At 42.6% G+C, this 27823-nt stretch overlaps 1 protein-coding gene across 1 annotated transcript in view; it reads left to right on the top strand.

The window, feature by feature from the left end:
• Positions 1 to 293: 293 nt before the first annotated feature.
• hibch (3-hydroxyisobutyryl-CoA hydrolase) overlaps positions 294 to 27823 on the top strand; it is a 132355-nt gene continuing 104825 nt past the window's right edge. The window contains exons 1-3 of the mRNA XM_072261686.1: positions 294 to 407; positions 4924 to 4966; positions 17245 to 17382. Coding sequence (XP_072117787.1) covers positions 376 to 407; positions 4924 to 4966; positions 17245 to 17382 — 213 coding nt within the window. The 5' untranslated portion in view covers positions 294 to 375. The remainder of the gene's footprint in view (positions 408 to 4923; positions 4967 to 17244; positions 17383 to 27823) is intronic.

A 27823-nucleotide genomic window follows, 5' to 3' on the forward strand; every position in this document is an offset into this window, starting at 1 on the left:
CAAGACTTGGCTCTGGATTCCACAGGTTTGATTACATTTCCCGTCAAGGTGTAAGAAAATCGCAGGCTGTGACATTGTGGTTGGGAGTGGGGGCCAGGAACCCACTTTTCTGCACCTCCATTACTTTAGTGGGTCTATTATCAATGTAGCTTTATTGATTTATTTCTGCCGTTTCAAAGTTTTCATCTTTGTGTCTTTGGAAATGACGTGCCTACATTCATCGTCATACTAGTAGTTCATCCAGCGCCTAGGGGCCGCTGTAACGGGCAGGAAACACAGGGAGCTGGAAGGAATTGCGCAGCCGGCGAGCGTGACGTCGACAGCAGCGAGTGGAATCTCTGGGTAGAGTTTGAAACGCGGTGTAACAGATTCGGGATGAGTTTCTGGGGCTTTAGCTCTCGGCTCAGGTGGGTCACTGGTTGTCGAGGGGTACTTATTGCTGCAAGATGTATTCAGTGGTGGGAATGCTGCAAAAAAAACCCTGCATAGGCGTTATGGATTGTTGCAACTTGTCTCAAGTGCATTGCGGTCACATTTCGTGCAACAGTAACGTTTAAACAATCCCTTTAAGGCAGTGCTGACTTTCAATATGACGATACATTTATTGAGAAATAGATAATTTAGACGCGATTTTGACATTTGCATACTTTTCAGCTCACACCATCAAAATTTTTTTTTACGTGTTTTGTTCAGTACATCCATTTTCTCCAGTAGTCCCACAGTCAAAACCTGTCTGCCACTGGCATACACTACGAACCATTGTACTTCCGGAATTTTCTCTTGGATGCATGGACGCCCATAGGCTCAAATTGCTACGCCTTTCCAAGCCTCTTGCATCACACCTTGAACTGCTGCGCACAAGTTTTCGGACTATTTAAGCCCAAAGTACGCCATTCTCTAATAATTCTTAACAGAATATTTTATAGTGCACCCTATAGAGAGATACAATGGATATTTTCTTTACTGGACGCAAAAATAATATTGTAGCTCACATGACGTTGTATACATTAAGGGCTTTGATGTTGTAGAGAGTTTCCAAACCAAACAGCATCAGTTTGCGTAGGAGTGTTACAGAATGAAAGGAGGACTATAATACTTTTAGGTGTTTGATGACGTTTGCAACAAACTTCATATATATTTAATAAGGACAAAAGACCAGATTGGCAGCTAAAACTTATGTTGCAGTAAATTTCCCAAAATGTTTAACGGGAAAAGAAACTGGAGCAAAGCAACTGACATTGAATAATGGTTAGAGAGGCGATCAAAATGGGTTAACAGAAATATTTTGAGTTGATGGAAGAAATGGAGAGCCACTGCAGATTTAGGAGTAGCTCCATTCAACAGCAACACAATATGTGAAGGAGTGGACGTGGAATTGAGGATGAAATTGATGGATGCAGGACTGTCTGGGCAGCAGAGTTTAAATGAGAAGTTCACGGAAGATGAAGCTCAGGAGAACAGCAAGAGCACACTGAGGAAATTGAAGGTGAAAAATTGTGGATTGAGGTTTTTTGTAGCATTGTATTTCATGTTGTATCAGAGGAATCAGTAAGGGACAATATCTGGGATCTTGAAGCTCAGATCTGTATCAAGCAGAATACTTCTGCATACTCAGCAGGTGCTAGTAGCTGGTGTACGTAATGACTTGGTTTAGAAAGAGTGTGCTTTTGTGTTCTGGGACTTTTTGCAAGACAAAGACAAGGTCTGATGATCCTATATTTGGGAAATCTGCGTCTGGCAGTGGGTGGCTAAATTAGTTGACTGCCATGTCTGTGCCTCTTGAACTTAACTGAAGGAAGATGTCAAGTGTTCAACACAGCATGGCCAGGATGAGAAATAGAAGGAAAGGAGAGCAGTGGATCTATTTAAAAAAAGAGGTTCAAATCACTGAGGGCAAGAAGCTTCTTGTTGCAGAAATTAAAGTGTGGGGAGGGGGATTAAGCAATTTTCAATTTACTTAGGTGTGTTGTAAAAAGTGAGCATTTTAACTGAGAGAAATTTGATTCAGAACACTGATGTTAGTTACCCACAGGAGAAGGGAGAGTGCCAGAGCAGTGGGTGAACAGAGCCACTCAATGCATTGCAGTGGGTTGGGAGGCTGAGTTGGCAAATTGGTAGAAGATGCAGCCTGGTAGACTAGATGTAGGAGCAAGTTTTGGCTGAAAGATGTGGGAGGTCTTAAATGGATAAACGTGAGAAAGTCTCCTGATTTTGGAAATCCAAAGCAACACACACAAAATGCTGGAAAAACTTAGCAGGTCAGTCAGCATTTATGGAGATGAATAAACAGTCGATGCTTTGGGCCAAGACCTTTCTTCAGGATCTGTATCATCTCTGGAAGCGAACACAGAATCTATAGAAGTAAGGTAAAAATAACTGTGAGATCATGGACAGTATACAGACATTGTACAAGTTGTGTAAGATGTTGGTGAAGCCTAATTTGGAGTATTGGGTGCAGTTCTGGTCACCTACTTACAGGAAAGAGATCAATATGATTGAAAGAGTGCAGAGAAAATTTACAGAGATGTTGCCAGGACTTCAGGACTTGAGAACCTGAGTTGTAGAGAAAGGTTGAATATGTTAGGGTTTAATTTCCTGAAGAGTAGGAGAATGGGGGAAGATTTGATAGAAGTATTCAATATTGAGGGTATAGGGTAGATAGAAATTAGGCTATTTCAACTGAGGTTGGGTTAAACTCAAACTAAATGTCATAGGTTAAGAGTGAAAGGTGAAATATTTAAGGGGAACATGAGGTTTAACTTCACTGAGGGTAGTGAGAGTGTGGTGGACGTGGATCAATTTCAACATTTAAGAGCAACTTGGTTAAAGACATGGATGGGAGGTGTATTGTGGGCTACGATCCAAGTACAGGTCGATGGAACGAGGCAGAATAATAGTTTGGGACATTAGATTGGCCAAAGGGCTTGTTTCTATGCTGTAGTGCTCTGTGAGTCTGACACATCCTCCAGGTTTATGCGAAGACCATGTCAATGTAGCCATCCAGAACAAGGACATGAGTGACAGAAATCTTGTTTGCAAGTGTATGGAAGTTCTGGAGGGAGACGTGGAAGTGGGGAGTGATTGCTGAGTTTATGAAGTCAGCGTAGGGTGATGAATTAGTCAAGTAGGAAATTGGCATTGACTGCAGGCAAGAGGTGTCATTGTCTGGGAGGTTGCTAGAGAGGTACAGAAACTGTGGCTTCAAGATTCAAAGGTTCATTTAATATCAGACCATATATACAGTATACAGCCTGAAGTTTGTACTCTTCACTGAAATCCACTAAACAATGAATAGTAGAAATATCTAAAGGCTGGACTAGCCTTATTCATTGGAAGGCTAAGGAATAATGAAAGGTTGGGATATGTATTTGAAAGAGCACTGTGCTCAGGAGAGGAGGAATGATAGAAGACAAGATGCTAGGAGAGAAGAGAGGCAAAGAAAAAAGAAATAAAAACAAAAATAAGGGAATAGGCAGAAATTCCAGTGTTGGGCATTGGTCAGGCCTGTCAGTCAAATGCACACCAATGAACGTTGAAGTCACAGACTTCCGTCAAAATTTCAAAAGACCTGAAGCAGCCACTCACCTTTTCCGCTTCATAGATACTGTCTGACTTGCAAAGGTTTCCTGCGTTGCCTGTTCTTATTTCATATTTCTAGCATCTGCAGCTCTTTGTTTTTGTATGATATTACATTGGTGCGGTTGCCTGTTGACGATCAAAGAAAAGGGGCAAACTAGAAAACCTGGAAGTTTTGTGACATGTTAAAGTTGTTGCAGATTGAATGCTGATGAAGTTACTGGTATTGGCAGACCAGTGTAGTGGTACAGTTACTAATAGTCCCGTTTGAGGTTCTGGCCTGCAAGGAATTAGTCGTAATTCTGACAGCCTTTCAGGAAGGAAAAAGTAACAACAGCTGATCAATTTAATTTTTGTCTCATGCAAGGACAGGTCTTTGGATTGTACCTTAGAAAAATATATTTTTTTCAATAAATAAAGTATGAACATTCCTGATGGTACCATTAATAGCAATTGTGAGAGATGATTAAATAGCCAGCTGGGAGATCAGGTAAGATAAGGTGGTATCTGTGAATGTTTATGGAATGTCCTTTGGCAGCAGTTACGAACATTACTGTGAAGTTTTCTAATTAAATTACAGGAAGATTTTAGTATTTAGCAATACACATATGGTACAGGGCTGTCCAACCCATTGGGCCTGTGACGCATCTTGTACCTTGAATTATGGTGTGAATTCGTGAGCACTTCAGTCTGAAATTTATGGTTCCACTCTTGAGAGTTGATCTTCAAATTTGTACCAAGATCCATATAGTATTACAACTCTGTCAGAAGAGTGATCCTTTATACAACTTTGAAGTTGAGGCCACGTCAGTCTTCATTTGGAGGTAAAAGTTTCTGTGCGTTGCTTTGAAGTGTAGCAGGGTAGTTTACAGGATGCCCTAAGCAATCGTTGTCTCCCTGGCAAGCAGATTATCTGTGTTTTATTGCAATGCTTGTGAGTTTTGGTATGCAAGGAATGGGTGTAGTGTGGTATGACAACAGTGCCACTGTTGGAAAGGTGTTAGTATCTGTAAGGTGCTTTGATTTCCTGAATGTATGGGAAGTACTACATAAATGTGACTCACTTTTTCCTCACCATTTACTTACCCATTTCTCAGAGAGGTTTTCAGGAGATCAGAGAATGGGAAGCAAGTGAAGCCAATAATAAAGTGACACCAATTATGATCCCTATTGTGTTAATGGACTAAAATGCTGATTAAATCTCCCTAAACACAATCAGCATCATAGGAAAAAAGACCATTGGGCTGTGTTATCTGATTTGAATCTTAACCCTTTGCTCTATATTCCCTGAAGTTTGTTCTCAATTGTCAACAATGATTCAAACATTCTGCTTGTTCTTAATTTTAGGGTGAGAACACTTTCTAGATTGCAGATTATACAGAAACATCTAGTAAGTATGCATTGATGTTTATAATTTTGCCTTTCTGAAACTGAGTATTTGAAATCTTACATTAATTGTGTAGCATCAATTTGGATGGGGGTGTAAGCTGACAATGAAACGAGTTGACGGTGATGTCAGAACCTATGTTGCTGTTGTTCCTTACCTCAGTGAGCAAGTGTGAACAAATCTCTGCCATTTCATTTAGACAGGAGCAAAATACAAATATCTGAAGAGCAATGGATATTTTAACATAGGAGTAAAGCAAGAAAGTTGACGGAAAAAAACTGAACAAACCAAGCAGTATAGGGAGAGGTGAATTAGTTAATATATTTCAGTGTACATTTGCATTAGGAGTTAGTATTTTGCATTTTAACACAGAGCTGAAAGCATTGATAAATGGAGACTTTTTGTCCAGTCTCCATTTATCAATAAACTTTAAATAGGTACATAGAGCAAAGCACCAATTTTTTTCCTACTTTATACAGTTGTAATTTTTTTGAGGTGGTTCACTTTTGAGATTCCACGAAAGAACTGATTATATTTGCATAATATGACACCAGGTGGCGCTCTGTGCAAATGTTATCTCTTGCCCGAATTATTTTATTTCCCAGTTGATCTTTTAGTGTTAAAGAATTGTTATGCATACCATTCAGATAACATCAAAATACTTTCTGAGAAATGCCAGGCTCTGAAATGCTAAACTGCCATTGCTTCAAGTTTTGCAGGTGGGCCTGTCAGTGTATTTTGCTCTGCACTGGTACCAGTATACTGTTCAGTTCCACTGCATTGTTTACACTGTACAAACTATGAATTTCCATTTTTAGTCCTGCTGTTGGTGGTATCACATTACAGCATATACACGTCTTTAGAACTGGAGCGAACTCGCTGCCAAAAGTGAGAACTATAATATAGCAACTAATTTTCACCACACATTTGGAGTTGTGATCAGATTCATAGATTCATGATTGGTGGTGGTGGGGGGGGGGCAGGTAGGTTGAACCTGATGTCACTCCAATACTAAGAGTTGAATATTGTTTTTATATAACTTGATAATTTTCCAAAGTAATTACAACAATGAAATAAATTAACTGGAGTACTTTGCAGCCTGACAATAAGTAAATCACAATGTTCAGTTTACAATTAATATTTACATTTTTGCTGTTTTTGCACTTCTGTAATGCCTGTTAACAAACAGTTCTGAAGCTTGAACTATGCCCATTAAGCTGCGATTGCATACATGATCATCCCAATTTTTTTTTAATGTGCATGTTGCCTTCACCAAAGAGGCTTCGAATCTGAAGTGATTCTGTTTAATTTTTAATGAACCATTTTCTCTTTGCCTTGCTGTACTTTGCATTCAAGCCATAGTTATGGAATTGCAAAAGTCACTGCATTTGAGTTAATGACAGACTCCGAACTGAATTCCCAAATTTATGATCAATGGTTTCAATGGATCTAGTCTTTTGCTCCAGAAGTTTCTTTTTAACTCCCATGCTGAATCAACAAATACCCACTGGACATTCTACGTACCTTTTTCCTTTTTTTTCCACCTATAAACTAATAACATCCTGCTGAAATTGTGCAGGTTTGTGGTGAGACCTGGTTGGGGCACTCTGTGAGCATTGATTCTTTTCACCTAAAGGCAGATATACTACTTTTCAACATAGATTCACAAAAATTTTTCTTGGAATTGACTGCAACACACACACAACGCTGGAGGAACTCAGCAGGCCAGGCAGCGTCTATGGAAAGGAGTACAGCTGACCTTTTGGGCCGAGACCCTTCATCAGGACGGTGGGGGGGGGGGGAGAGATCAGGAGTCAGAGTAAGAAGGTGGGGGGAGGGGAGGAAGAAGCACAAGGTGGTAGGTGAAACAGGGAGGGGGACGGCTGAAGTGAAGAGCTGGAAAGTTGATTGGTGAAAGAGATGCAAGGCTGCAGAAGGGAGAATCTAATAGGAGAAGATAGAAGGCCATGGAAGAAAGACAAGGGGGGAGGAGCACCAGAGAGAGGCGATGGGCAGGCAAGGAGATAAGGTGAGAGAGGGAAAAGGGGATGGAGAATGGTGAAAGGTGGGGGACATTACTGGAAATTCATGAAATCAGTGTTCATGCCATCAGGTGGAGGCTACCCAGATGAAATATAAGATGTTTTTCTTCCAACCTGAGTGTGGCCTCATTGCGACAGTAGAGGAGGCCATGGACTGACAGGTCAGGAGGGTAATGGGAAGTGGAATTAAAATGGGTGGCCACTGGGAGATCCTGCTTCTTCTGGCGGATGTAGTGCAGGTGCTCGGTGAAGTGGTCTCCCAACCTGCGTTGGGTCTCACCAATATACAGGAAGCCAGACCAGGAACACCGGACACGGTATATGATCCCGACAGACTCACAGGTGAATTGTCACCTCACTTGGAAGGACTGTTTGGGGCCCTGAATAGTAATGAGGAAGGAGGTGTAGGGGCAGGTGTAGCACTTGTTCCGCTTGCAAGGATAAGTGCCAGGAGGGAGATCAGTGGGGAGGGATGAATGGACAAGGGAGTCGTGTAGGGAGCGATCCCTGTGGAAAGCAGAAAGTATTGGGGGGGGGGGGGGATGGACAAATGTGTTTGGTGGTGGGATCCCGTTGGAGATGGTGGAAGTTGCAGGGAATTATGTGCTGGACGCAGAGGCTGGTGGGGTGATAGGTGAGGACAAGAGGAACCCTATCCCTGGTGGGGTGGCTGGAGGATGGGATGAGGGCAGATGTGAGAAATGGAAGAGATGAGGTCGAGGGCAGCGTTGATGGTGGAGGAAGGGAAGCCCCTTTCTTGGAAGGAGGATATCTCCTTTGTTCTAGAAATGAAAAGCCTCATCCTGAGAGCAGATGCAGCAGAGACGGAGGTATTGGGAGAAGGGGATGGCATTTTTACAAGTAAAAATCTCTCTGTCTCTCTCTTTGGAGATAGCTTAATCTGCTGTTGTCTATTATAAACCCACTGACCCTCATGGCTATGTGGAAGTTGTTTCTTCCTTGGAATTGACTGATGAACAAAAGATTGAATCAAATTGGCAATTCTTCACAGGAATTTGGAAGCAGATGATTTTTGAAGCCTGCTGTCAGACAGATTGGTGGGTAGGTGCTGAGAGCTGGAAGCTCTATAGCGGGAGTTACAGAGTCATAGAAAAGTACAGCACACAACCAGGCCCTTTGGGCCGTCTAGTCCATGCCGAAACTCTTTAAACTGCTTACTCTTATCGACCTGCGACCGGGACCATAGCCCTCCATATGGTTACCATCCATGTACCTATCCAAACTTCACTTAAACGCTGAAATCAAGCTCGCATGCACTACTTGTGCTGCACCTCACTCCACACTCACACAACCCTCTTGAGTAAAGAGATTTCTCCTCAAGTTCCCCTTAAACTTTTCACCCTTAACCCATGACCTCCGGTTGTAGTCCCATCCAAGCTCAGTGGAAATGACTGTTTGCATTTACCCTATCTATCCTTCTCATAAATTTGTATACCTCTATCAAATCTCCTGTCAATCTTCTGCAACATTGTAAGCCTTAAAGACATGACGTATTCAACCTTCCCTTACAACTCAGGTCCTCCAGACCAGGCAACATCCTTGTAAATTTTCTGTTCTCTTTCAACCTTATTTACATCTTTCCTGTAGGTGGATGACCAAAACTGCACACAGTACTCCAAATTCGGCCTCACCAATGCCTTTTACAACTTCAACATAGCATCCCATTTCCTGTACTTTGACTTATGAAGGCCAATGTGCGAAGAGCTTTCTTTATGACCCTATCTACCTGTGTCCCCACTCTTAATGAATTATGGACCTGTATTACCAGATCCCTTTGTTCTACCACACTCGTCAGTGGCCTGCTATTCACTGTGTAAGACCCACCTTGGTTGGTCCTAATGAAATGCAATACTTTGCACTTGTCTGCATTAAATTCCATCTGCCATTTTTCGGTGCATTTTCCCAGCTGATCCAGATACCACTGCAAGTTCTTCCTCGCTGTCCACTACACCCCTAATCTTGGTGTCATCTGCAAATTTGCTGATGCAATTACAAACAAGAGAAAATCTGCAGATGCTGGAAATCCAAGCAACGCACACAAAATGCTGGACGGACTCAGCAGACCAGGCAGTTTCTATGGAAAAAAGTACAAGGGTCTCGGCCTGAAATGTTGACTACTTTTTTGCATAGATGCTGCATGGCCTGCTGAGTTCCTCCAGCATTTTGTGTTGTGTTGCTGAACTGGTTAACCACATTATCATCCAGATCATTGATAAAGAGGACAAACAACAACAAACTCAGCACCGATTCCTACCGCACTCCACTCGTCACAGGCCTCCAGTCAGAGAGGCAACCATCTACTACCACTCTCCCACAAAGCCAATGTCTAATCCATTTTACTAACTCATCTTGAATGCTGAACGACTGAACCTTCTTGACCAACCTCCCAAGCGGGACCTTGTCAAATGCCTTGTTAAAGTCAAAAACTATTCAAAGTATACTTATTATCAAATAAAGTATAAATTATAGCACCTTGAGATTTGTTTGCTTGCAGGCAGTCGCAAAGCAAGGAACCTGAAAGAATCCAATTCTAGAAAAAAGACCAGCCCCCAGAAAAAGGGTTGAGGGGGGAGGGGAAACAACAAATCATGCAAACAATAGTAGTGAGCAACAACAAGAGGAGCCCGCAGTCTGGGCCGGCGTTTAAATTGACCAAAGAGCAGCGGATTGCACCTTGCACTAGGACCTGGACCTCGCTGTGGCTAATGGCTGCTAGATATGACTGCTGAAGAAGCTGTTCTTGACCTCTTCAAATTGGCTTGGTGCCCAGAGTGTCCCAACCTCACCTGACTCTCGACCATGTAGTCCATGTAGACAACATTCACTGCCTTGCCTTCATCAACTTTCCTGGTAACTTCCTCAAAAAAACTCTTAAGATCGGTTAGATATACCATGCACAAAGCCATGCTGACTATCCATAACCAATTCGTGTTAAATACTTACATATAAGGTCTCTTAGAATACCTTCCAATAACTTTCCCACAACTAATGCTAGAATCACCAGCCGATAATTTCCTTGTTTAGAGCGTTTCTTAAACAGCTGACAACATTGGCTGTTCTCCAGTCCTCTGGTACCTCTCCTGTTGCTAAGGATGATTTAAATATCTCTACTACAGCTCTGGCAATTTGTGCACACCTCCCATAGAATCCAAGGAAACACCTTGTTAGTCCTGGGTATTTATTCACTATGATTTGCCTTAGTACAGCAACACCTCCTCCTCTGTAATCTGTATAGGGTCAATGATGTTGATGCTGCTTTGCCTCACTTCTTTTGACTCTGTGTCTGTCTCCTTAGTTAACACAGATGCAAAAAATTATTGAAGATGTCCCCCATCTGTTTTGGCGCCACACATGAATTACCATTCCGATTTTCCAGAGGACCAATTTTGTCCCCTGCAGTCCTTTTGCTCTTAACATATCTGTAAAATCCTTTAGGATTTTCCTTCACTTTGTCTGTTAGAGTAACTTCATGCCTCCTTTTAGCCTTCCTGCTTTCTTTCTTAAGTGTTCTCTTGCATTTCTTGTACTCTGTAAGCACCTCATTTGTTCCTACTTGCCTATACCTGGAAAGTGCCTCCATTTTTTTTCTTAACCAGGGATGGCCTCAATATCTTTTGAAAAACCAAGGGTGCCCACACCTGTTATTTTTACCTTTTATTCTGACAGGCTTTTACTCTGAAAATTTCACTTTTGAAGGCCTCCCACTTACCATGTACATATTTGCCAGAAAACAGCATGTTCCAATCCACACTTGCCAGATTATTTCTGACATTATCAAAATTGGCTCTTCTCCAATTCAGAATCTCAAGCTGTGGACCAGACCTATCTTTTTGTATATTTCCACTCCCCCACCCCTTTATCTTTCCCTTTACTGGTTTTTTACCTGATATCTATCAGCCCTCTCCTTCCCACCCTCCCCCCACCTTCTTTATAGGGCCCCTGCCCCCTCCTTCTTCAGTCCTGATGAAGGGTTCCGGCCCGAAACATTGACTGATCATTTCCACGGATGCTGCCCGACCTGCTGAGTTCCTCCAGCGTGTTATGAGTGTTGCTTTGACCCCAGCATCTGCAGATTATTTTGTGTTTTTGTATATTTGCTTTGAAGCTAATGGCATTGTGATTATCCGTTACCTGCCTTGTCTCATTTCCTAATAGCAGATCCAGTATTGCACGCTCTTTCTTTGGGACTTCTACATACTGATGAAGCAAACTTTTCTGAACACATTTGGCAAACACTATTCCATTTAGTCCTTTTACATTATGGGATCTCCAGTCACTATGTGGAAAGTTTAAAACCACCTGCTATAACAGCCTTATGTTTCTTGCAGCAGTCTGTGATCTTTCTAGAAATTTGTTCCTTTAAATCCCTCAGATTGTTGGATGATCTGTAAAATAGGCCTTTTAACGTTGTCATGTCTTTCTTATTCCTCAGTTCAACTCATAACTCCTCACTAGATGCGTTCTTCAGTCCGTCCTGATGGAGCACTGCCGTGACATTTTCCCTAACTAGTAATGTCATCCCTCCCACTTTAATCCCTTTTGTTCTGTTGTGTTTAAAACAACAGAACCCCAGAATATTGAGCTGCCAGTCCTGCCCCTCCTGTAACCAAGTCTCAATAATGGCTTAAAGACATCCATTAGTCTTACGAGACCATGGATCTGCGCCTGGAAAGTCTTCACTCTCCAGGGTGCAGGCCTGGGCAAGGTTGTATGGAAGATCGGCAGTTGCCCATGCTGCAAGTCTACCCTCTCCACAACTCTGATGTTGTCCCAGGGAAGGGCAAGGGCCAATACAGCTTGGCACCAGTGTCATCGCAGACCACTGTGTGGTTAAGTGCCTTGCTCAAGGATACAACACGCTGCATCGGCTGGGGCTCGAACTCACGACCTTCAGGTCGCTAGTCGAATGCCTGAACCACTTGGCCACGTGCCCACACTCAATAATGGCTACAATATCATAATTCCATTTGTTGATCCATGCCCTGAGCTCACTGCCTTTCCTACGATACTTCTTGCATTGAAATATATGCAGCTCTGGACACTAGTCACACCATGGTCAACCTTTTACTTCTAGACTTTGTCTGAGGTCTTATCAACATCTGTCTCCACAACCTCTCCGCTAACTGCTGGCACTCTGGTTCCATCCACCTGCAGCTCTAGTTTAAACTCCACTGTGCAACACCATCAAACCTTCCCGCTAGGTTCCCAATCTTTTTTTATGTCATGGACCAATGCCATTAAGCAAAGGGTCAGTGGACCTTAGGTTAGGAATCCCTCCTCTAGAGTGAGAGTTTATTCTCACAGGAGAAGGAATTGACCGCTTAGAATTGAGATGAGGGAAATTCCTTCTGCAGAGGATTGTAAATTTAGGGTTTAGGTTAAGACAAACAGATTTTTGAACACTAACTGAGTCATAAAATAGGGGGATTGGGCGGGAAATGTCTGAGAAGTTTGTGTACATTTGGCATGCCATATGAAACTGTGATAAACTTCTCTAGATGCACAGTGGAGAGTATCCTGACTGGTTGCATCATGGAAACACCAATGTCCATGAACGGAGAAGCCTACATAAAGTAGTGGATGCAGCCCAGTCGGTCACAGGCACAGTCCTCCCCATCGTGGAGTACAGCTGCAAGGAGCAGTGCCACCAGAAAGCAACATCCATCATCAAGGGACACAACCGTCCAAGCCATGCTCTTTTCTCACTGCTGCCTCTGGGGAAGGAAGTACAGGAGCTTTGGGCTCCACACCAGTAGGCTCAGGAATAGTTATTACCCTTCAACCATCGGGTTTGAAGCATTGTGGATAACTTCACTGACCTCAAATCTGAACTGATTCCACAACTTGTGGACTTGTCTTCAAGGACTCTACAACTCATATGTTCAGAATTACCCATTTATTCATTTTATTTGTACAGTTTATCTTGCTTTGAACATTGGTTGTTTGTCAGTCTTCCTTTGTGTGCAGTTTTCATAAATGCTGTTGTATTTCTTCATTTTGCTTTAAGTGCCTGCAAGAAAATGAATGTATAAGGTGATGTATAGGTACTTTGATAATACCTTGACTTTGACAATGACGAGCTATCTGAGTGGACTTGGTTCCATTTCAAGATTCCGTGTTCTTGTGTCCCCAGTTCAGTTACAGACAAGAATTGAAGTTTTATTTAACCTGGCAATTTTTTTTCAGCTGCAGTAGCAAGCATTTCAAATTGAATATGACGTGTACAGGACAGATGTTTTTCGTGCCTCTGAAACATGTTTCTGCTGGCTAGATTAACACGCACTAAACTACCTCCTTGAGAACAAGCTGAATTGGTATAGTTTACACAACTTGATTGTCTTGAAGTGTCTGGGTACAAACAAGCCACATCTTTTAATTTATGGAGAGAAAATAAGATACAAAGACAAGCAAAGTTCTTCTGAATGTAAATTAACGTAGCTGAACTCAGCATCCACCGTTTGCTTGTTATTTTGAAGGAATGCGCCTGTGACTATTTAGCGATGCTTGTGATGTGGACTTGCCTTTGCCAATCTTGGTTATTGTCAGCTGTTAGTACACTGAACGTGATGTCATCGATCTGCACACAGCCAATCACATTGAATCTTTCTTTCACACTGCAAGCCTAGAAGGAAAGAGGTGATTATTTCTAGATAATGTTTTAATTTATGGGGTACAAAATATTGATTGGAAAATACATTTAAGATCTAGGCAATAATAGAATAATTATCATAAATAATATCATCTTAGGATTTTATTTAAAAACTTTCATTTTTACATGTTTGAGTAACTATAATCTACAAATTAATATTCTTACGGTCAAAAAGTTTGCATTAATCGTGGCTTGGTGTCCTTGTACCTCATGCAATAAATTGTATCATCTCTAGGGTATTTATCAGTGAGGCTCATTTGTAAAGTTCAAAGTAGCTTTATTATCAAAGTACATATATGCCACCGTATACAACCCTGAGATTCATTTTTTGTGGGTATGCACAGTAAATCCAAGAAACACAATAGAATCAATGAAAGACTATCCCCAGCAGAACGGACAAACAACCAATGTGTTAAAGAACAAATTATGCAAATACAGAAGAAAAATGCATAAGCAATAACTATCGAGGGCATGAGATAGAAACATAGAAACATAGGTGCAGGAGTAGGCCATTCGGCCCTTCGAGCCTGCACCGCCATTTATTATGATCATGGCTGATCATCCAACTCAGAACCCCGCCCCAGCCTTCCCTCCATACCCCCTGACCCCCGTAGCCACAAGGGCCATATCTAACTCTCTCTTAAATATAGCCAATGAACTGGCCTCAACTGTTTCCTGTGGCAGAGAATTCCACAGATTCACCACTCTCTGTGTGAAGAAGTTTTTCCTAATCTCGGTCCTAAAAGGCTTCCCCTCTATCCTCAAACTGTGGCCCCTCGTTCTGGACTTTCCCAACATCGGGAACAATCTTCCTGCATCTAGCCTGTCCAATCCCTTTAGGATCTTATACGTTTCAATCAGATCCCCCCTCAATCTTCTAAATTCCAACGAGTACAAGCCCAGTTCATCCAGTCTTTCTTCATATGAAAGTCCTGCCATCCCAAGAATCAATCTGGTGAACCTTCTTTGTACTCCCTCTATGGCAAGGATGTCTTTCCTCAGATTAGGGGACCAAAACTGCACACAATACTCCAGGTGTGGTCTCACCAAGGCCTTGTACAACTGCAGTAGTACCTCCCTGCTCCTGTACTCGAATCCTCTCGCTATAAATGCCAGCATACTATTCGCCTTTTTCACCGCCTGCTGTACCTGCATGCCCACTTTCAATGACTGGTGTATAATGACACCCAGGTCTCGTTGCACCTCCCCTTTTCCTAATCGGCCACCATTCAGATAATAATCGGTTTTCCTATTTTTGCCACCAAAGTAGATAACTTCACATTTATCCACATTAAATTGCATCTGCCATGAACTTGCCCACTCACCCAACCTATCCAAGTCACCCTGCATCCTCTTAGCATCCTCCTCACAGCTAACACTGCCACCCAGCTTCGTGTCATCCGCAAACTTGGAGATACTGCATTTAATTCCCTCATCCAAGTCATTAATATATATTGTAAACAACTGGGGTCCCAGCACTGAGCCTTGCGGTACCCCACTAGTCACCACCTGCCATTCTGAAAAGGTCCCGTTTATTCCCACTCTTTGCTTCCTGTCTGCTAACCAATTCTCCACCCACACCAATACCTTACCCCCAATACCGTTTGCTTTAAGTTTGCACAATAATCTCCTGTGTGGGACCTTGTCAAAAGCCTTTTGAAAATCCAAATATACCACATCCACTGGTTCTCTCCTATCCACTCTACTAGTTACATCCTCAAAAAATTCTATGAGATTCGTCAGACATGATTTTCCTTTCACAAAACCATGCTGACTTTGTCCGATCATTTCACCGCTTTCCAAATGTGCTGTTATCACATCCTTGATAACTGACTCCAGCAGTTTCCCCACCACCGACGTTAGGCTAACCGGTCTATAATTCCCTGGTTTCTCTCTCCCTCCTTTTTTAAAAAGTGGAGTTACATTAGCCACCCTCCAATCCTCAGGAACTAGTCCAGAATCTAACGAGTTTTGAAAAATTATCACTAATGCATCCACTATTTCTTGGGCTACTTCCTTAAGCACTCTAGGATGCAGACCATCTGGCCCTGGGGATTTATCTGCCTTCAATCCCTTCAATTTACCTAACACCACTTCCCTACTAACATGTATTTCGCTCAGTTCCTCCATCTCACTGGACCCTCTGTCCCCTACTATTTCTGGAAGATTATTTATGTCCTCCTTAGTGAAGACAGAACCAAAGTAATTATTCAATTGGTCTGCCATGTCCTTGCTCCCCATAATCAATGATGAAGATGAAGACAAGATGAAGATGAAGAGCCCTTGAAAATGAGTTCATGGATTGTGGAAACAGTTCAGTGATGGGGTGAGTGAAGTTATCCCCTCTGGTTCAAGACCCTGATGGTTCAGGTATAATAACTATTCCTGAACCTGGTGGTGTGAGTCCTGAGGCTTTTGTGTCGTCTTTTTGATGGCAGCAGCAAGAAGAGAGCATGGCCTGGGTGGTGGGTGTCCTTGATAATGGATACTGTGACATCTTGTCTGAGCACATCTAATTGCACATTAGGACAGGCCATCTGAAATGATAACACTGGGGAATTTAAAGTTCCTGACCCTCTCCACCTCTGATTCCCTGATGAGGACTGGCTCATGGATCTCTAGTTTCCTCCTTCTGAAGTCAATAATCAGTTCCTTGGTCTTGCTGACACTGAGTGAGATGTTGTTGTTGTGGCACCGCTCAGCCAAATTGTCAGTCTTCCTTCTATATACTGATTTGTGACCGCTTTTGATTTGGCAAATGACGGTGGTGTCGTCAGCGAACTTAAAAATGGCATTGGGTCTGTGCTTAGCCTCACAGTCATAAGTGTAGAACATCCACTCATTTCCCTTGGTTATAACAGAAAAAGCTGCAACTCTTCGTATGTTATGGATGAATTGCTGCTGGGAACTTTGAAATTTCCAATTTAAATTAAGTGGACATAGAGACCTAAAGGAACTGCCAGTTTCATGATGTATTGTAAAAACTGAATATTTTGTCTTTGTTGCATTTGCAAAATCTTGGTCAGCATTTAATCAACTGTCAGACAATTCACAGTCATTGAAATGACTACCCTGTAACTTCATTTTGAACCCAAGTCTGATCTTCTTTTCATTCTTGCTCTCTCATCCATGCATTTCAGGTTAAATGTCCTGCAGGTCACCACTGAAGTCCTGTAACCATTAGTATAGCCTGTCCTTCAAATAGCGAATGAATCTGTTTGTTGCATGGTATTCGTTAATGGCAAAATATTGGCACGAATTCTGGCTGAAAGCTGTTTGTGATGATAAAAATGTAGCCAGCCGTAGTGGAGATGATTGGTTAATTCTTTTGTCAGACTGGCTGATCTATTGCATGACTTTGTTTGGTTCTGGGCATTATTTATATGTCACTATCCTTCACTCACTGCATTTTCCCCCAGCAATTTACCCTACCTTTACTGGGAGATATTGTTGTTTACTTCCTCTGCATAAATTACTGCTCATTGCTGTATAACTGTACTGTGTCATGCTCCCTGCACTGCCTCTAAATCATTGACTGATGTTCTGCTGTGATGCACGATGTGCCTTAGATGTCTACAAGTACCAGTTTGGACAAGGAAGTGCTCTTAACAAGGTCTGGATGTGCTGGAATAATCACGCTCAATCGACCAAAGGCCCTTAATGCTCTGAACCTCTCCATGATCAGACAGATCTACCCCCAGCTAAAGGTACGTGCCATTGTTTTGGAAACTGTTGCTATGTGACCTTAAAGGATGTAAATTGTTAGGGTTGTTAACTGACAGATTTAAAATATGGTACCTTGATTGGAACCAAGTGACGTAACAATGCATTCACCTGTATGGTGATCTATTCATTTTAAAAATACATCGAGTGCATCTGTTTTTGCTTCAAGCTGAAGCAGACAGTAGAAAGAGACAATGAAAAGTTGCTGATCTTTTCTCCTCTCTACAAGCCCTGCTGCTTCAAGTAGCTGTCTTGGATTATTAGATCAACAGCTTTTCCAATGCTCTTGAAACAAATGGCGCTGTTCTAATTGTTTGAGCAATAGGGTTGAATGGCTCTTTATCTCAACCAACTTCTGTGAAAACGGAAAACAAATATGAAAAATGATGTACAAGTTGAGAGAGACTTTCAAGTGAAGACAGTTCCCCTTTGTTATCTTCCCCTCTGAATATGCAGGACCCATGCACATACTTCCTGCGATGATGTCACAAGGGAATGCCAACTGCTGTCTGTGAATGTAGAGATACTGGATTTATGTAGTCTGATCCTGTGGCCTTTTCACAACTTCCTGTGTGTTGTCACGCTACTTGCAACTCCGTGACGGGCCTTGTTTCCATATATCAGCAGCAGTCTGATACAATGCTGTTTGCCTCTTTTGCACGTATACAGTACTGTGCAGAAGTATTAGGTACTTGTATACAACTAGGGTGCCGAAGGCTTTTGCACAGTACTGTATTTGTCAACATAGAGTGGGGAGCAGGTTTGTAAATCTGGCGGGAATAACGGATGTTGGGAATGGCGAGGGGTAAGCACCATGAGAAGGGTGTGGGAGATTTGTCATAAAGGAGTGCCGGGGCGGTGGGGGGAGGTGGCGCGGGTATAGACACCAGGCAAGGTCAATGATCATTACAGGATGTCTCTTTGGTGCTTCCCTCTCCCTTCCCCTTTTCCCAAACATGATTCCGCTCTCCCTGCCTCCTTCCCTTTCTCCGTCCACAATAGAGACCCACATCAGAATCAGGGTTATCACTCACATATGTCATGAAGTTTTTTCTGACGCAGCTATACAGTGCAATGCATAAAATTACTACAGTACTGTACAAAAGTACAAGACACCATATGCATATACATAGTGGAGGGCGTTTTGGGATGGTGGGCGAAAACATACCTTGGCATTCAGTACTGCCCAGTGTGTCCTCTCGGCACCATTCTACGAGTAGTGAACTTGGAGAGAATCTGCATTTCCCCAGCTCAGATACAATAAAAAAAATCATAGTCCCCGACCTTGTGTTGCTTTCATTTCAAACCAATTTATAGCTTCAATAATACTCTTCCGTCCTTCAGAGGGATTACTTAAAACCCAGTGTTGAGATTTTCATCCTTCTGTGTTAATGTTGAGAAAGCTCTTTGAAAGACTAAAAAGGAGTAATTTTTACTTTTGTTTAATTTTAAAATAAGAAAGATGCTTTATGGAGCATTTGAGCATAAATCTCCTGGCATTAGATAACACTGTGCAATAGGAATTGATTTGGAACCAAGGAAGGAAAATATGTATTATTTGGTATTAAAAGATCAGCTGAAACTGGTGCAAATATGGACTTTGCAAAACCCATAACTGTGATCCACTTCTGAATTGTCATACCATAAATGTAGGTGGAAGTAATTAAGTGATAATGGAATTGTAATACTTGGCTTCTGTAGTGTTCTGTAATAGCTTTAGATAGTGTGCTGATATGATTCAGTTATAGTACCCATCCATATGAAAGAAATGAAGATGGTCAGAAACACCCTTCTAATGCCCATGATTTTAACTCAGTTTTAGTGTCTTATTTTCAGCAGTGTGTAACAATTTGGCACTCTGAGGTGATGCAAATTGTAGCTATCAAATATGGATTCAGAATCTGAGTCAGATTTAATATCACTAGCATAAGTCATGAAATTTGTTGTTTTGCGGCAGCTGTACTTTGTAATACATAGTAATAGAAAAACCTGTAAATTAATATAAGTGCAAAAAGGGAAGAAAAATATTGAGGTAATGTTCATGGGTTCACTGTCGTTCAGAAATCTGATGGCAGAGGGGAAGAAGCTGTTTCTGAAATGCTGAATCTGTCTCTTCAGACTCCTGTACCAACTCCTTGATGGTAGTAGCAAGAAGAGGGCATACCCTGATTGGGCGTCTTTAATGATGGGTGCCATCTTTTTGAGGCACTGCCTTTTGAAGGAGTCCTTGATGCTGGGGGGACTTGTGTCTAAGATGGTGCTGGCTGGGATTCCAATTCCTGCAGCTTTTTCTGATCCTGTGTATTGGCACCTCCAATTCCAATTCCATCTCTAATCTCAATTGGAATTGATTACTCTTCTTAAAATAGCCTTCTGTAGGTCTTACGTGGATGACCTGTATAGTTCTGGATCATTGGTCTTGAATACCACAGATCTAGCCCTCAGCAGACTACGAATCTCCAGCTTTTGGTTTGGGTACATCCGGTATGTTCTCAAAGGCACACATTTGTCCACGCAGGTCTTGATGAAGTTGATAATATCTGTGGTGTATTTGTTCAGGTTTGAATCCCTGAATATTGGGGGGTGGGAATCAAATTAAAGCGACTAGGGGAGAGGAGGTTAATTCACAACAGGGGGATGGGAACAAGTGTAGAGAGAGACAGAGGGGTGTAAAATGAGGGTAGAAGCAAAAATTAGTAAGGTGAAAAGTAAAAGTGGCAGGCCGGCAAATCCAGGGCAAAAATCAAAAAGGGCCACTTTTCAACATAATTGTATAAGGGCTAAGAGTGTTGTAAAAGCAAGCCTGAAAGCTTTGTGTGTCAATGCAAGGAGCATTTGTAACAAGGTGGATGAATTAAAAGTGCAGATTGTTATTAATGAATATGATATAGTTGGGATCACAGAGACATGGCTCCAAGGTGACCAAGGATGGGAGCTCAACATTCAGGGATATTCAATATTCAGGAGGGATAGACATGAAAGTAAAGGAGGTGAGGTAGCATTGCTGGTTAGAGAGGAGATTAATGCAATAGAAAGGAAGGACATTAGCCGGGAGGATGTAGAATCAGTATGGGTAGAGCTGCATAACACTAAGGGGCAGAAAACGCTGGTGGGAGTTGTATACAGGCCACCTAACAGTAGTAGTGAGGTTGGGGATGGCATTAAACAGGAAATTAGAAATGCGTGCAATAAAGGAACTGCAGTTATAATGGGTGACTTCAATCTACATATAGATTGGGTGAACCAAATTGGTAAGGGTGCTGAGGAAGAGGATTTCTTGGAATGTATGCGGGATGGTTTTTTGAACCAACATGTCGAGGAACCAACTAGAGAGCAGGCCATTCTAGACTGGGTATTGCGCAATGAGGAAGGGTTAATTAGCAATCTTGTCGTGAGAGGCCCCTTGGGTAAGAGTGACCATAATATGGTGAAATTCTTCATTAAGATGGAGAGTGACATAGTTAATTCAGAAACAAAGGTTCTGAACTTAAAGAAGGGTGACTTTGAAGGTATGAGACGTGAATTAGCTAAGATGGACTGGCAAATGATACTTAAAGGGTTGACGGTGGATATGCAATGGCAAGCATTTAAAGATCGCATGGATGAACTACAACAATTTTTCATCCCAGTTTGGCAAAAGAATAAATCAGGGAAGGTAGTGCACCCGTGGCTGACAAGGGAAATTAGGGATAGTATCAATTCCAAAGAAGAAACAGACAAATTAGCCAGAAAAAGCGGCTCACCTGAGGACTGGGAGAAATTCAGAGTCCAGCAGAGGAGGACAAAGGCTTAATTAGGAAGGGGAAAAAAGATTATGAGAGAAAACTGGCAGGGAACATAAAAACTGTCTGTAAAAGCTTTTATAGATATGTGAAAAGAAGAAGATTGGTTAAGACCAATGTAGGTCCCCTACAGACAGAAACAGGTGAATTGATTATGGAGAACAAGGACATGGCAGACCAATTGAGTAACTAATTTGGTTCTGTCTTCACTAAGGAGGACATAAATAATCTTCCGGAAATAGTAGAGGACAGAGGGTCTAGTGAGGTGGAGGAACTAAGGGAAATACATGTTAGTAGGGAAGTGGTGTGAGGTAAATTGAAGGGAGTAAAGGCAGATAAATCCCCAGGGCCAGATGGTCTGCATCCCAGGGTGCTTAAGCAAGTAGCCCAAGAAATAGTGGATGCATTAGTGATAATTTTTCAAAACTCTTTAGATCCTGGACTAGTTCCTGAGGATTGGAGGGTGGCTAATGTAACCCCGCTTTTTAAAAAAGGAGGGAGAGAGAAACCGGGGAATTATAGACCGGTTAGCCTAACATCGGTGGTGGGGAAAATGTGAGAGTCAGTTATCAAAGATGTGATAACAGCACATTTGGAAAGCGGTGAAATCATCGGACAAAGTCAGCATGGTTTTGTGAAAGGAAAATCATGTCTGACGAATCTCATAGAACTTTTTGAGGACGTAACTAGTAGAGTGGATAGGGGAGAACCAGTGGATGTGGTATATTTGGATTTTCAAAAGGCTTTTGACAAGGTCCCACACAGGAGATTAGTGTGCAAACTTAAAGCACACGGTATTGGGGGTAAGGTGTTGATGTGGATAGAGAATTAGTTAGCAGACAGGAAACAAAGAGTGCTGGGTCCTCAGTTGTTTATAATATATATTAATGACTTAGATGAGGGAATTAAATGCAGCATCTCCAAGTTTGCGGATAACACAAAGCTGGGCAGCAGTGTTAGCAGTGAGGAGGATGCTAGGTGGATGCAGGGTGACTTGGATAGGTTAGGTGAGTGGGCAAGTTCATGGCAGATGCAATTTAATGTGAATAAATGTGAGGTTATCCACTTTGGTGGCAAGAACAGGAAAACAGATTATTATCTGAATGGTGGCCGATTAGGAAAAGGGGAGGTGCAATGAGACCTGGGTGTCATTATACACCAGTCATTGGAAGTGGGCATGCAGGTACAGCAGGCGGTGAAAAAGGCGAATGGTATGCTGGCATTCATAGCAAGAGGATTCGAGTACAGGAGCAGGGAGGTACTACTGCAGTTGTACAAGGCCTTGGTGAGACCACACCTGGAGTATTTTGTGAAGTTTTGGTCCCCTAATCTGAGGAAAGACATCCTTGCCATAGAGGGAGTACAAAGAAGGTTCAGCAGATTGATTCCTGGGATGGCAGGACTTTCATATGAGGAAAGACTGGATTGACTAGGCTTATACTCGTTAGAATTTAGAATATTGAGGGGAGATCATATTGAAACGCATAAAATCCTGAAGGGATTGGACAGGCTAGATGCAGGAAGATTGTTCCCGATGTTGGGGAAATCTAGAACGAGGGGTCACAGTCTGAGGATACAGGGGAGCCTTTTAGGACCGAGATTAGGAAAAACTTCTTCACACAGAGAGTGGTGAATCTGTGGAATTCTCTGCCTCAGGAAACAGTTGAGGCCAGTTCATTGGCTATATTTAAGAGGGAGTTAGATATGGCCCTTGTGGCTAAAGGGATCGGGGGTATGGAGGGAAGACTGGTTCAGGGTTCTGAGTTGGATGATCAGCCATGATCATACTGAATGGCGGTGCAGGCTCGAAGGGCCGAATAGCCTACTCCTGCACCTATTTTCTATGTTTCTATGTTTCTATTGTCCCAGCCACTTACTTAAAGCAGACCTGCAAGCGCCTCTCCACCTCCCTTGACCATACCTTCTTGGTCCTCACCATTGGTGCTGCAGTCTTTAGTCTCTGTCTGTACGTTGAGAGTAGAAGTACAACCAGTTGACCAGACTTTCCAAAGAGTGGGTGTGGGGTGGCACGCTAAGCACTGTTTATGGTGATATAACAGTGGTAATGTGTGTTGGCTCCTCTGGTGATATGTTGTCGGTAGTTGTTCAGAGACTTCTTCAAGCTGGCCTAGTTGAAATCCACTGCAATGATAGGGAAGGCATTGGGTTGTACTGTTTCATGACTGCTGATTATGGATCTTAGCTCATTGGCCTGAGGTGGAATATACACTGCTATCAGGATGATGGTAGAAAAGTCCCTCGGCAGGTAAAGTGGATGATATTTAACTGTTTAGAATTCCCAGCTCAGGTGAGCAGGACTGAGACCGAACTTGCACGTCCGTACACCATGATAGGTTAATCATAAAGCATACTCCACCTCTTCTGCCTTTAAAAGATTGAGCTGTCCTTTGTCCTGTCTTTACGGAGAATATTGTAAGCCATCGAACTGCAATGTTGTGTCTGAAATGATGGGGATAGCTATGTTTCTGTGAAACCAAGTACAGAACAGTGCCTGATGTCTTTCTGGTACAGTAATCTTGCTCTGATGTCTTCAATTTTATTTTCCAGAGACTGTACATTCGCCAGTAGGATAGTCAGGAGTAGGGGTGTAAAGCTCCTGCGTTTCAATCGCGCTTTTAGATTGGCTTCCGTGCTTTTGTTTTCTTAAAGAGGAACTGCACTTGTGACCTGAGTCTATAGTCTGGGATCTGTATATTTTTGAGTATTGATAGATTTTTTTAAAAAAATTGTCTTCAAATGATGTTGTTTACTGAAGTACCCATGGTCATAATTGCTGTAGTTGTCCTGAACGGGAGTATCTGATGATTCCCATCGGAGCTGCACAGATTCACCCCTTATCAGCACTATCTTATGATAGAGCTAAAAGTTATATTTCCTTGATGGTTTTCTGAGAAGTATTGTAGAAGAAGTTGAAAGGATGTAATACTAACCTAAAGTGGTACCTTCAGGCTTGTATGCACTGGGATTTGTAAATTAAATCCTACTGTGACCATTTTCTGTGTTGTCCCTTGGACTCTCTGCTCATTTGCTGGCATTCCTACTGATCACTTACTTTCCCAGAGTCTGTCTCAGTTGGCAATATCCACAATTCCCTCTTTGGGATCCTGACCTCCCTATCATATCTCTCATGATCACTTCTTGCTCAGGAAACTTGTGAAGATTTTTCACTCCGTTGGTAATATTCTTCTCTAAAGTGTTTGGCATTGTTGTCTCCTCCCAATCTGTGACTGGAGCTACTTGTTTCTAGTCATGCTGCTCAATTCTCTTCCTCTCCTTCGTCCTTACCTCTGGTGTTTCTATTCCTGTTTTTGTTTGTGTGGTGTGTCTCATGGTGACATCATTTGGAGGCTTGGTGATTGCTTCCACACCTTTGGCCCCCTCAAAGGAGACTTTCATCTCTTTCCTGAGTCTACTAACTGCTCACCCCTTTATGGTTTGTGGAGGTCTGCATTTGGTATCTTAGCCTGTACCAGATTCTACTGTGCTGTTATCTCCAACCTTGCTGGACCCCTACGACGGTGAGTGTATTCAGTCTAAAATTTTTGTTTTGTCTCTTTTTAGAATCTTGCCCCATCCCCACATATCTATAACCATGCAGTCGCTCCCCATTTTGGGTATTTTGTTCCCACAACTCCAGACTTCCGTGCATCAGTAACTAAGAAATGGAATTCCTTCCCTAATTGCTAGAGTTGTGCACCTCTAGCTTCTCCCCTGAGATCGTTCTTAAAACTCACCCCTTTGACTGACTTGAATCACCACCTTCCCTATGTCTCTTTTGGTTACAGGTCTATTATTTACAATGCATGAAAAATACATTATAAATGTCACTGCTACTTCCCATCTTCCAGATAGGTTATACCTTGCTTTCATATGATTATAGGGGTAATTTACATTGGCCAGTCAGTCAATGAAAACATCTTTAAGCCATGGAAAGTAATCGGAGCACCTGGAAGAACGCAGTGCAGTTACAGGGTAGTCAGAGTTGAACCGGAGTCTGGGAGTGGTGAGGTAGCAGCTCTCTTTACTGCATTAGTGGGCCGCCCAGAGAGGGAGTGTGAAACAGGACAAGGTTCTCTCCTTGTTATTCTGCACCAGATTTCCATCTGAATACTCTTGAAATCATGTTTCCTGTTAATTAAAGAGGATTGCATGTAATCTGTTCATCAAGTTTGTGTTTGTTGTACAGGTATAAAACCAATCGAAGCAAGGTTCCTCTGGACCATGGTGCACCCATAATACATATAGTGCACATTAAAAATTACCACAGATAAGTTAATAAACTATAATTTAAAATGCATGCGCAGTGTACGGCACAGGTAAACAGTACGGTCACACAGCCCTGAGGGTACCTGTGCTCAACGTGATGGAGCTTGAGATGTTGCTGTGAACTGAGACTGACTGGGGTTTTTCTGTCCAGAAGTCAGAGATCCCGTTATGGATGAGTGCCAGCACGGTCCTTTTACCAGGACCAGTCCCTGAGCATTGTTTTCTAGGTGGGATGGGGGGCAGGCTATGACACCTTCAGTGAGACCAGTTTGAGTAGTGGGTGAACTGGAAAGGGACAAATGTAACTGGAAGGTGGGATCGGGGAGAGGGAGCTTTCCTCAATGTCATATCAATGGTGCAAAGGGTAGGGCTTGGACAATGCACTTGTTAGGTCAGATGCTACCATTCAATGGGGAATCCTCACTCTCCCCACCCTCTTGTAACCCATTAATGGAAGCACCTGGACTCGGAAATTATTAACGACCTGCATGTGGGGGTAGAAGGGTGGGTTGGCAAGTTTGCAGACGACACAAAGGTTGGTGGTGTTGTGGATAGTGTAAAGGATTGTCGAAGATTGCAGAGAGACATTGATAGGATGCAGAAGTGGGCTGAGAAGTGGCAGATGGAGTTCAACCCGGAAAAGTGTGAGGTGGTACACTTTGGAAGGACAAACTCCAAGGCAGAGTACAAAGTAAATAGCAGGATACTTGATAGTGTGGAGCAGGAGAGGGATCTGGGGGTACATGTCCACAGATCCCTGAAAGTTGCCTCACAGGTAGATAGGGTAGTTAAGAAAGCTTATGGGGTGTTAGCTTTCATAAGTCAAGGGATAGAGTTTAAGAGTCGCGAGGTAATGATGCAGCGCTATAAAACTCTGGTTAGGCCACACTGTCCAGTTCTGGTCGCCTCATTATAGGAAGGATGTGGAAACATAGAAACATAGAAAATAGATGCAGGAGTAGGCCATTTGGCCCTTTGAGCCTGCACCGCCATTCAGTATGATCATGGCTGATCATCCAACTCAGAACCCTGTACCAGCCTTCCCTCCATACCCCCTGATCCCTTTAGCCACAAGGGCCATATCTAACTCCCTCCTAAATATAGCCAATGAGCTGGCCTCAACAGTTTCCTGTGGCAGAGAATTCCACAGATTCACCACTCTCTGTGTGAAGAAGTTTTTCCTAATCTCGGTCCTAAAAGGCTTCCCCTTTATCCTCAAACTGTGACCCCTCGTTCTGGACTTCCCCAACATCGGGAACAATCTTCCTGCATCTAGCCTGTCCAATCCCTTCAGGATTTTATACGTTTCAATAAGATCCCCTCTCAATCTTCTAAGTTCCAACAAGTATAAGCCTAGTCGATCCAGTCTTTAATCATATGAAAGTCCTGCCATCCCAGGAATTAATCTGGTGAACCTTCTTTGTACTCCCTCTATGGCAAGAATGTCTTTCCTCAGATTAGGAGACCAAAACTGCACACAATACTCCAGGTGTGGTCTCACCAAGGCCTTGTACAACTAAGCATTGGAAAGGGTACAGAGGAGATTTACCAGGATGCTGCCTGGTTTAGAGAGTATGGATTATGATCAGAGATTAAGGGAGCTAGGGCTTTACTCCTTGGAGAGAAGGAGGATGAGAGGAGACATGATAGAGGTGTACAAGATATTAAGAGGAATAGATAGAGTAGATACCCAGCGCCTCTTCCCCAGGGCACCACTGCTCAATACAAGATGACATGGCTTTGAGGTAAGGGGTGGGAAGTTCAAGGGGGATATTAGAGGAAGGTTTTTTACTCAGAGAGTGGTTGGTGCATAGAATGCACTGCCTGAGTCAGTAGTGGAGGCAGATACACTCGTGAAGTTTAAGAGACTATTAGACAGGTATATGGAGGAATTTAAGGTGGGGGGGTATATGGGAGGCAGGGTTTGAGGGTCGGCACAACATTGTGGGCTGAAGGGCCTGTAATGTGCTGTACTAGTCTCTGTCCTGTATTCTATGTTCAGAAAGCATGGCAAAGAAAACCGTGCAGAGTGATGGGAGAGCTGTGCCTTCTTGCTTTCCCTAACCAGATGCACCTTTTTAAATGTAGCTGACTCCATCAATATCTATGGCTCAAATGAACGGGGATTGCTAGCGAATGTGTGTCTGGACAGCATTGATTTTTGTGTCGGTTATAGCTGATTCACACTTGTGGGATGGCAGGCAGACTCTGCATAATAAGATCAATGATTTGCATGGAAGATCGAGTTTGCATTAATGAGTGTGGACCAAGCAATCAAACTCACAGTGGACCAGTCCCTGGGCAGTTTGTTTAATGGATTGAATTAATGTTCCACCTTTCCTTGATTCAGCCTGAA

The sequence above is a fragment of the Mobula birostris genome, chromosome 6 (assembly GCF_030028105.1).
Source record: "Mobula birostris isolate sMobBir1 chromosome 6, sMobBir1.hap1, whole genome shotgun sequence".
Taxonomy (NCBI): domain Eukaryota; kingdom Metazoa; phylum Chordata; class Chondrichthyes; order Myliobatiformes; family Myliobatidae; genus Mobula; species Mobula birostris.